Source organism: Procambarus clarkii, chromosome 42, assembly GCF_040958095.1.
Source record: "Procambarus clarkii isolate CNS0578487 chromosome 42, FALCON_Pclarkii_2.0, whole genome shotgun sequence".
Taxonomy (NCBI): Eukaryota; Metazoa; Arthropoda; class Malacostraca; order Decapoda; family Cambaridae; genus Procambarus; species Procambarus clarkii.
The window spans coordinates 12,478,581-12,490,621 of NC_091191.1; the positions used below are offsets into that span (position 1 = coordinate 12,478,581).

At 42.4% G+C, this 12,041-nt stretch overlaps 1 protein-coding gene across 1 annotated transcript in view; it reads right to left on the reverse strand.

Moving 5' to 3' along the window:
• Window positions 1-12,041, reverse strand: part of LOC138373375 (prophage side tail fiber protein homolog StfR-like) — a 52,511-nt gene that overhangs the window by 8,096 nt on the left and 32,374 nt on the right. The window contains exons 4-5 of the mRNA XM_069339573.1: window positions 9,478-9,672; window positions 5,492-5,598 (exon numbers count right to left, since the gene is read on the reverse strand). Coding sequence (XP_069195674.1) covers window positions 5,492-5,598; window positions 9,478-9,672 — 302 coding nt within the window. The remainder of the gene's footprint in view (window positions 1-5,491; window positions 5,599-9,477; window positions 9,673-12,041) is intronic.

Sequence of the window (12,041 nt, forward strand, 5' to 3'; positions counted from 1 at the left end):
GGCATGTAGCTGCTATGTGCCGAGGCAGAAGAGGTGGCGGTGCACGAAGGGAGGTAATGATGATGATGAGCTGTGTTACACCACCAGCAGGAAGCCAGTCGACGACGACGCAGGAAGGACCAAGTTTGTTCGCCCCTAACACTTCAAGCGGGTATGTAACGAGTGATCATACTGGTAGATCTGTTGTAGTGCTCAGAGATAGTGGAGCAGCCCAGTCCCTGATCGTGAGAAACTCGTTACCCGAGGGAATGAGTGTGGATGGGAGACCAAAGGTTGTCCTGGTTGGGTTTCCTAGGACGCAGTATGTCGCCCCCTTAGTGCCGGTACATCTCGACTCGCCTTACTTCAGCAGCACATGTGCGTTGGCAGTAGTCGATACCCTCCCTGTAGCAGGGATTGACGTGGTACTAGCCAACGACTTGGTGACCGATTGGAGCAACAATCATCCCAAGGTTGCGGACGAGTCAGCCGGAACAGCAAAGTCTGAGGTAACAGCAGGCAGTGGTAATATCCAGGTATGGACAGGTTCGGAGTTAAATATGTTTAATTTGTCCTCTCACCCGCAGATCGACAGTATTCTAGCAGAGTCTCCTGATTCTTCTCCCGACGAGGAACATGCGGTTACGATGGCAGAGGTAACTGAGCATGAAGAGAGGTCTTGTGTGCAAGCACCCACGGATACCAACAAGTCTGGAGCGGAGGCAGATGAGTACTTGCGGTATGGCAAGGTACAGCATTCATTGAACCGGCCAGAGATTCCCCAGACGTCGGAGGTATGTGAGGTATGTGCGAAGGTTATAGAGCCCTCTTCGGCCCAAACCAGGCTAATGGATATAGCTGGCTATGGACATGACAAGCTCATGAAACCTGTACCTAAGCTAACCAAATGTTCCCTAGCGGTATTTTGTTTTATTCTTGTATGTGCTCTCAGTGAGGACCAGTGGACGACCTGGCAGATGATGGCTCCCGTGAACGCCATGAAGAGGTCCCAGGGATTGGAGACGTGCACAGTGAGTGTTGCAGTTGAAGAAGAGACCTGGAAGGTAATGGTAGATACAGGAGGTACGAGATATGATAATGTGAGTGACTGTTTCCGACAGATTGACACCCCCCGCGTGATTGCTGAGCCTAGATGCAGCGTTATGCGAAACGTTGATCGACCTGACGGTGGCAGAGCGAATGCCATCTTCGATGTACGAACAGCCCCGTTGGAACTAGGTGTGAGCCTAGTAGAGGCGTATGCTGTGAGTACTGATTTAACTGTCGCTGTGACTCTAAAAGATCCGACCCCTGTATTCCAGGTTCCCGTCTCCCTGAAGGACTACCGGACCGGCACCAGAAATGCCGTCTGTGACCAGCCATCATCGGTGCCACGACATGGGGAAGTGTCGAGTCGACCTAGATCGGGTCGATATGGATCCTTACTCGAGAGATGTGAGATGATGCCCCCCCCTCGCAGTGGAGAGGTGGAAGTTTACGTCAGGCAGGTCATTGCCTTCTATCTGCAAGTTCCCGTTGTGCCGGAATTGCCCAGTAGAACAGTTCTGTGGACAAGACAGCCTCATCACTCCAGTTCATAGTGTACGTGAGTCTGTGTGGAGTTGTATCCACATACTAATTTGGTTTGTGTTTTTCTTTCTAGAAACCCAAACCAAATTCTTTTTGGTGGGGAGGTGTTACGGACCCGAATCCAGCGTCTGAGCACGGAGCAGTGACGACCGCGCCATCTGTGGGTCAGCTCCCAAAACCCCCTCCAAATGGACGACGACACCTGGTGAGGACGAGGTGTACTGGCCACGAGGGCCAGTTTCCAGTCCTGTTCAGCTCACAACACAGCCGCTGCTGACCTCCGGTGAGGTGGTGCTCAGACGACAACGCCATCTATGGAGTGAATAGGTGGGCGTTTGGGTCTGAGCCGGTAAGTGACATGTCCTAGTGTGTCTTTATTATTGATGACGTGTCTGCTTACAGAGTCGACCTGGGACTGCTGTAAGGAAAGTTGAGTCAGTCTACCCAAGGCAGCCGTCTCGACACCAAGTGTTTTGCTGCAGCAGCTGTGAGTCGCCTCCTGGATGAACACTGTGGTGTTACCCTGCCAGTGAAGCGGCAGTTGAAGGATTGTCATACCCGGGACTGGCTGGTGGAGACGCTTAACCACTGGGGTATTGCGGATAGGAGAGTGATCTGTGGTATCACACGAGGCTCCTGACTAGGGCGCTACCCTAGTATCGCTCGTGGAGTGGCCCAACCAGCGTTGCTGATTCGGAACCTGCCAGCCATCTGCTGGACTTGTGGTTGACGGCCTCCACGGCGGTGCCCCCAGTGGAACTGTGTTTTGGCTGACCTGTGGCCGGGGTAGACTCAGCTTTTCGAAGGATTCGTCGTGAGGCCACGAGAGCACCGAGAACTTGGCATCGAGAAGATCCAGAGTCTTCAGAAGAAGACGACAGTGTAGATAATACCCCTGTGTAGTGTTTATACCCTCCCCCGAGTAATCTTCTTATATATATTTATTGGTGAAGGTGCTAATTATAATATTAAGTTTTTGCCTTTCTTTCCCTTCCCCTTTTAGTTTACTTGCGTTACTGATCACATCCCTTGAAAGCCACTACTGGCTTGGGGCCGGATACCCTTCCTCTAACAACATCAGAGTAAGAACCCAGTTGCGACCCGAGAGGGCCGTAACACTCCCTGATGCCCCTGCTACCTAGCAGCAAATAGGTAATTGGGAGTTAGACAGCTGCTACGGGCTACTTCGTGGAGGGTGTGTAACAAAAAGGAGGCCTGGTCGAGGACCGGGCCGCGGGGTCGCTAAGCCCCGAAATCATCTCAAAATAACCACAAGATATGTTGTTCACTCTTCCCATGTGAGTACTCATGAACGTATGTACTCTTATCACATGCGCATATCATAAATTTCAAAATCGTCTTTCATGTGAGCAGTAATTCGCATGAAATTCACTATTGCACGTTATACATGATGTATGGAGGAAACATCAATCATTGTTACGAACCCGACTCCATCGTCGGAGAATGGAGTAGCGACGTCAACGCCATCTGTGAGTCTGCTCCACAAACCCCCACAAAATGAACGATACCATCTGGTGGTGGCGGTATGATTCCTGCAAGAGACTCTAGATTCCTGCCTTGGTCAGCCCGAAGAGTCGCTGTAGCTGATCTCTAGTGAGGTGGCGCCTAGAAATCAGCGCCATCTATCGAGATAGAAGTTGTATATCAATGTCAGAGTCCGTCAGTTGTATTTCCTAGTGTCCCAAGTACTGGCCAGTTTACTGATGACGTAAACTGTATCCACAGAGGCGACGTAGGGCTGCAGTGGTACGAAGACAGTCAGTCTACCCAGGACAGCCTATTATGTCTCTATTCCAGTCTGCTTTACGTGAGCAGTGAGCCGCCGCCGAAGAGGAACTGAGTAGTATCTGCCTGTGAAGTGGCAGTGACAGAATTTGGCGTATCCCGGGACTGGCTAGAGGAAGAAACGACCGACAGTGAGGTGCTACGGAGGAGAGTAACTAGCTAGTTGCAAGAAGCTCCTGCCAGGGGTTCGCTACCCTTGTATTTGTTCGTGTAGAGGCCCAGCAGCGCGAGGCTGATGTTCTCTGCCAGCACCAGGCTGGAGAGTGATTGTGGGCGTTCACAAGGAGCACCTAGTGATACTGTAGATAGGCTGGCCCATGGCTAGGGTAGACTCGTTGGTGTTTCCCAGTACTGGTTGAGGACGGTACTGTGTGTTGAGGAAACACGGAAGTTGACAAGGCTGCATTGCATGAGCATCGAGGAGCGCTTAGTGTCCTATGAGAGCGACACATGTGTATATATCAGTGCAGTAATACTTCGTTTATGATTCTATTTAAGTTGATGGGAAAGTGATAATATGTGAATATATTGATAATTGATGAAGTGTATTCCTTTCAACTCCTCCCTTGTGTTTTACTTGCATTACCAAGCAGACTCCTTGAAAGCCACTACCGACTAGGGGTCGGATACTAGTACTTTGGTTCCTCCAGCAAAGAACCCGGTTGCGATCCATAGTGACCGTAGCAATCATTATCATAGGAGCTGACTCTATGTTCCATAAGCTTCACGACCACGAGTCACATAAAAATTTCCCACTCAGAATGCCCTGAAATCTTTACCGCCTGACAAGAAGAAGAAATCGACGAAAAAGGTAGTTTTACACCACGCACAAAATACGTGAAAAAATTTCCAATCATAGAGTAAGCTTCCATTTCCCCCAGGGAAATTTTCTCGTTAACTTTCCAGAACTTTAATTAAACTCTGCACAGCTTTATGATTTTAAGCTATTACAATCCATATTTCTGGACGAGGTGAAATACTGCATTATGCCAATGAATAAATTTCACTTACTAAATCTATGTGGACTAAGTTGTTAACCCAGTTCACATTCTACCAAAAAACCTTAACGATTATTCCCCATTTTTTTAGTTTCATTTAATAAAGTTAAATAAAAAAAATTATAACACAGATCAAGTCTGCTGACATAAACAAATACAATAGAATGTGGCGCACTGGCTGTCCACCACAGGTACACAGATACCTACTGTGATAGAGACCTGAAATAAGCACCAGAACCTTGCGACTTTACACACGATCATACCCTGACATCTTCAGGAGACAAGAAGGCAGACGTAGATCACAACCATGCTGCCCTTACAAATATTTTATCAAGGGGGTTTGAGGGTGGTAAGTTATGGTCACCCCAGAAAATGTTAAGTTATCGCTATCTCAAGGAGTATACCGTCTGATCATGAGGCAAGACTCGAAAAGACTCCAGTTCAATCCATTAGCTACCATATCAGGAGTGGAAAATGTCCTTCACTTGACTTGTGAAAAATGTTACCGCCAAATTCACCTCGAAAATATGTTTTATGCGGATGTTAGTACATCAGCCAGATGCGAAGGTATGTGTACTTATGTACATCTCTTAAATGAGACTGTAATAGAGCATTTAGTACTAACTTAGCATTTCTATCCTCATTCTAATTTTAAATTGTTAGACCAACAGACCAAATGTGCCAGTCTTAGAGCCGCAAACCCAGACTCTTCAACACAGAATAGATGTGGCTGGCTGGAGTATATTATTCAAAGATTTACAAAATACGTAGCATTCATGTAGCTTCTGTCCAAGTACGTCTCTTTAAGAACGCTCTACCAAACAAGAAATGCGATTTGTGTCAACCTGGTGGATGTTCACTCTGCACGATGGGAACACTTCCCCCGCTAATCTCTTCTTAAATACGCCATTTTTAAAATTTATTTGACACCAAATTTGCTACTAAAACACACCAACAGTTCAGCAATTAAAAACGTAAACAACTGGCAAATAACACTTGGTTACTATTCCATGAAAATTAACAATAAAAGTAAAATTAGTATTACAAAATATGAATAATAGATATATTGTATTTCAATCTCTCTCCTGCTCATTGTTTAGTTCTTCCTTTTATTGTACTTTTTTTCCTTCTTCCTCTTTTCATCATCCGCATCATCTTTATCATCATTATCCTCATCACAATGACTAACACCATCATCATCATCAACATCATTAACATGTTGATGCTGTTAAATCCAGTGGTAGAGTATCCGACTGGCAGTGTCGGGGTCAGTGGTTCGTGTCCCCCCCCTCACAGCCTTGCTGGATTTTCTCATCAACATCATTATTAATATATCATTATTATTATGACCCTTAATATCATTATTAGTATTTATTCATCATTATCAATTTAGTCCCAGAAGCTAAGGATTTCTTTATAAGGCAGCATAAAACATTAATTCTCTTCACAGTCAACTCAAAAGATGCAATTAGCATGCAAAACATATGTAAAATTTTAATGTTTAGAGCACGAAATGTAAAATAAATCCACAAGTTAAAAATATCCCATAACCCTTGGCGAGGAAGTGTGTCGTATTAATATTTTGTGAAGGTAGTTGAGCTCACCTCAAGGATATGCAGAAACATTCGCCGGGAAATATGTGTTGCGGAGGGTGTGTGTGTGTGTGTGTGTGTGTGTGTGTGTGTGTGTGTGTGTGTGTGTGTGTGTGTGTGTGTGTGTGTGTGGGTGTGGGTGTGGGTGTGTGTGTGGGTGTGTGTGTGTATGTGTGAGTGTGTGTGTGTGTGTGTGTGTATGTGTGAGTGTGAGTGTGTGTGTGTGTGTGTGTGTGTGTATGTGTGAGTGTGTGTGTGTGTGTGTGTGTGTGTGTGTGTGTGTGTGTGTGTGTGTGTGTGTGTGTGTGTGTGTGTGTGTGTGTGAGAGAGTGTCTGTGTTTACTATTTGTATCTGTAGAATCAAGCAATTAGTTCTTGGACACCGCCTTTCTAACCAATTTATTTTTCCTCTTTTATGTCTTCTACATATATTTCTCTAACACATGCCCAAACACACACATCCCCAGGAAGCATCCCATAGCAGCTGTCTAACTCCCAGGTACCTATTTACTGCTAGGTAAACAGGGGCACCAGGGTGAAAGAAGCTCTGCTCATTTGTTCTGCCTCTGCCGGGGATCGAACCCGAGCCCTTAGGACTACTAGCCCAGAGCGCTGTCCACGCAGCTACTAGGCCCCTATGTTTGTAACATGTACCAAACATGTGATATGAAGTGAGTTATAACTTGTCATTATTTCTTTATCAGGCAAAATGTTACCTTATTCAAATGCGTATTTAGGTTATGTTAATTCGATAGTTAATTTTGGTTAAAATTAATAACATTAATATCATGCTTCTTTAACTGAACAAATTCCTTAATCTACAACTTAATATTAAGGAATTTGTTTGCAATATCATAATTAATAAATAAATATTGGTAATGCCACTACATAGAATCATTCACAATGGGTGTAATTCCAATACCTGTACTCTGAAATCATGCGTTTGTTAAACAATTTAATTTCAGTAATTTCATTAGAATTACTTGACAATCGGATTCCAGTGATCCAAATTGGAATCCAAGGTCTACGGACAATATTTGCCATATTTCAATACAAGAACACTTTGATGATTCTGTGATCGCCCCAACTGCTAGCAAAAGTAATCTGAATTTATAAATGTAATAGTGTCTGTCTGTCTGTCTGTCTGCCTGTCTGTCCAAGGGCAGATGTTGCATCTAAATTGTTGTGTAGGAAAAAATAAGAACGTCTCGTTCAGAGTATCGGGCGACTAAAGTGGTTTATAAGTGTGTGTTTGAATGTGTTTTGAGTGTGTTTATTACCCTGTTTATACCTTACTGGTTTATGATTGGTGTATAATAAATAAATAATTATATACTCTCACACACACACATTATATATATATATATATATATATATATATATATATATATATATATATATATATATATATATAAAATGTCGTACCTAGTAGCCAAAACGCACTTCTCAGCCTACTATGCAAGGCCCAATTTGCCTAATAAGCCAAGTTTTCTTGAATTAATTGTTTTTCGACTACCTAACCTACCTAACCTAACCTAACTTTTTCGGCTACCTAACCTAACCTAACCTATAAAGATAGGTTAGGTTAGGTTAGGTAGGGTTGGTTAGGTTCGGTCATATATCAACGTTAATTTTAACTCCAATAAAAAAAAATTTACCTCATACATAATGAAATGGGTAGCTTTATCATTTCATAAGAAAAAAATTAGAGAAAATATATTAATTCAGGAAAACTTGGATTATTAGGCAAATTGGGCCTTGCATAGTAGGCTGAGAAGTGCGTTCTGGCTACTAGGTACGACATTATATATATATATATATATATATATATATATATATATATATATAGAGAGAGAGAGAGAGAGAGTTTATACTTAATACGGTAATGCTAGGTTTAAATTATCCGGTCGACTCTATGGTGGGAAATAACATGATGGATAGGAAAGACACATTTAGCTTAATGCTAAAGAATGAACAGTTCTTAGTTTGTCTCCTATCCCTTGGGCAGAATGTGTGTTGCGCAGGCCACGTTGAACAGCCCCTTGGTGTCGTCGGTGGGTGATGGTGGTCAGCTTTACTGTTGTGTCTTGGATGTACATCTCGGTCGTCTTGACTGCTCGCCCCGTCGTTCGTGAGGGTGATGACATCACATCCGGTTTCATTGCCATGACATGACACCAGATACACACACATCCTTGACATGACGCCAGATACACACATTCTTGACATGACGCTAGTTACACACATCCTTGACATGACGCCAGATACACACACACATCCTTGTCATGACGCCAGATACACACACATCCTTGACATGACGCCAGATACACACACACATCCTTGTCATGACGCCAGATACACACACATCCTTGTCATGACGCCAGATACACACACATCCTTGTCATGACGCCAGATACACACACATCCTTGTCATGACGCCAGATACACACACATCCTTGTCATGACGCCAGATACACACACATCCTTAATTTTAGCGGGGAATTTACATGCACAAATTAGAGCACGCATCAGGCCTCAGTGTTTGGGCGAGCAGGACCATCAGTCATAAAACTGACACCGCGGTTGTACGGCTGACATGGGACTGGACTTGCTGTAGTAACTAGAGTCGCGGATCGAGGCCCGCCGCGTCTGTTCAAGTCCAAATGGGAAATATTTGTTTGAAAAAAATTATGTAGTTCTCTGATTTTTTTTTAGATGTTTGCAACTTTGTTTAATTCGAATCATTTTATGTTAACGATGACGTATAGAATTCTTTCACATGACAGAAAATGTCTCTCAATCATAAGTGTTGTTTGAGAAGTTGAGACCTAATGTATTTTAACCACAAATGTTATCTTGTAGTGAGACACATGATGCATTTTCCTACAGCTTGCTAGAATTATCCGATAAAGATAACTGATAATTTCTAACATATTATTTGACGCAAAAGTTAACATAAGTTTATTGGAACAGAAAGAGTGAGTTAATGGTCAGGTTAATGACGGCTCATTGAGCGTTAATACCATGCTAGGAATAATTTTCTGCCTCGTTTAGTAATTAATCAATGCATACTTACACTGTTTATATAATATTTTAAATTATAGACTTTTTACTGTCAGTGAATTCAGACTTTTCCCGTGATGCATACCTCAACAATTCCCTCACTTCTGGTTACCTATTTCCTGCTAGGTGAATAAAGACATCAGATGAAAAGAAACTTATTGAAACGTCTCTGCTGCCGCGGGAATCGAACCCTAGACTCTTTGTTGAGTCCCGACTGCGTTGTCTACTGGGCTTCGTGATCCTATCATCGCTCTATCTTAGCCTTCCACGACAGACAGACTTTAAGACTTGACACTCAAGTGTGACCCCGTGTGCTAATCTACACACTGAGAGTACATGTACGGAACCGTGTTACCAGACCCAGGAAACACTAACATCATAAAACACACGCAAATTCTGACTCCGTTACCAATATAATACTCAATACAAAAAACAAGTTTATCCTTTACATATATATTGACAGTAAACGAGTAATCAAACGATGCAACATGGGTTGCCAGGCGAGTGTGGAGACAAGCAGCGCCGGTGGGCATGATCGCCACGCTGGCAACAGTGTCAGCGGGCGTGTGACAGCGTGGACTGAGCGGAGGTGGCCCAGTGCGGAGCCAGCCTCCATCGGTGACGTACAGGTTTACGTCCAGTCGCTGCAACCACACATCCACAAGTTAACACGGCGAGCAGCCTAAGACAATCTGGTTAACTTTGTGATCGCTAAGCCGTGTTTGTGCGTGGTTTACGTGTCTTAACAACATTTGTATGGATCATGTTGTGAAAATGATACTGAAAATAATTATAAAGTTTATTTATCTTAAACTTTGGCTTTACTAAACATCGAAATTGAACTTGGCGCTTTGAAAGCTTATTAATCAGAATTTTATATTTAAATTGGCAATTATATTATTTTCGTAATAGTCTCCTTAATGCACATGTCAAACGAATTGCATTTCGGTGATATGTAATCACTGATTAAAACATACACAGCTCGTTAGCACAATGTCAGAAAGGTAAGCAACATTAGATACCTTTTATTACAGCGACTGTCGCCATCCATTTGCCCTCAAGGGAATGAAAAATGTTCGTTTGATGCAGGAAATGTGTTTGTGGTGTGTGATGTAATAATATTAACATATTAAAACACAACCACACACACACACACACACACATATATATATATATATATATATATATATATATATATATATATATATATATATATATATATATATATATATATATATATATATATATATGTCGTACCTAATAGCCAGAACGCACTTCTCAGCCTACTATTCAAGGCCCGATTTGCCTAATAAGCCAAGTTTTCATGAATTAATGTTTTTTCGTCTACCTAACCTACCTAACCTAACCTAACCTAGCTTTTTTTGGCTACCTAACCTAACCTTACATATAAATATAGGTTAGGTTAGGTTAGGTAGGGTTGGTTAGGTTCGGTCATATATCTACGTTAATTTTAACTCCAATAAAAAAAAATTGACCTCATACATAGAGAAAAGGGTTGCTTTATCATTTCATAAGAAAAAAATTATAGTAAATATATTAATTCAGGAAAACTTGGCTTATTAGGCAAATCGGGCCTTGAATAGTAGGCTGAGAAGTGAGTTCTGGCTACTAGGTACGACATATATATATATATATATATATATATATATATATATATATATATATATATATATATATATATATATATATATTACACAAACATTTTTAGAAGTGTATATACTTTGCTTCACACACGTTTGTAGAAGCAAAAACTATTCATAGCGTTAAAACTAAGTATGATAGAAAAGTTGGACAGGAGACATTGCTTTAAACAACCGATGGTTAGAAAGACAGGATCCATGAGCCAATGCTTGATCCTGCAGGCACAAATAGGTGAGTACACACACATAAAGAAACTAGGAAAAGGTTCAGAGGATTGCAACAAGACTCGCCCTTGAATTACATGGGATGGCATATGAAGAAATATGGAAAGAGTTAGAGCTGATCTAGAGAGAGAGAGAGAGAGAGAGAGAGAGAGAGAGAGAGAGAGAGAGAGAGAGAGAGAGAGAGAGACTTGATAGAGACTACCTACCTAGTACTTAGGCAGTTCCTAGTACTACAAAAATCTACCTAGTACTTAGTAGACATCCATCAGTCTCAGGAGACTATGGAGTTGCACTCTGGTTGTCGGTCTGGAGTGACCTCTCCAGGGCGCAAAGCCAGGGTAGGTTGATACGGGGGGAGAAGCTGTCAACCATGCAGCAGGTGCCCCTTCTCCTCGGCGCCGAAAGTCTCTAATGGAAAGGTAAACGCGAATACGGTTGGTTCCAGCGCCGTAGAGAGGTCCTGGATGGTGGGTAACTATCAAACTATTTAATGAGAAAGTCAGTAAGAGCCATGAAGGAGATTCGAATCTATGCGCAGGGTACTTCCAGTAACGCTTTAGACCACTACACCACGACATGGTCCAGAGTATTGCAACCAGAGATACCCAGATCATTGGTTCGAACCCTGTTCATGGCTCCGACTAATTTTTCACATTGATACGCCACGTTAATGTGATTACATTGTGTAAAATATCTAAGGGCATTGACAGTGCAAAATAAGATTTTCTCAATGACTACCAAGACTGTGTGGCTGGGAGCTTGAGAAACAGATGAGCCGTAAAGATGTTGGACAGTTTTCTTGTAGCATGAGATGCTGGACAGAGATCTACTCTGTGTAGAGCAGTAGGGTAACAGAATGAACTGAATGCGAAGTTGTGTAGCGAGTGTCCTGGTAAGTAATGGAGGCAGATGCAGCATGGATCAGCAAGTACAAATGTTTAGCAGGAAAATTCAAACACCAAACCCAATAAACCATGAATCTAACAATTGGTTTAGGATTTGTTGGGTTACTATTTCCCAACTACACCAACCCTAAACCTAACACTATACAAAATTATATTTACAAAAATATAAACTTATATTTTAGAAAACACGTTATTTTACTACATAGTAGAGGACAAATACAT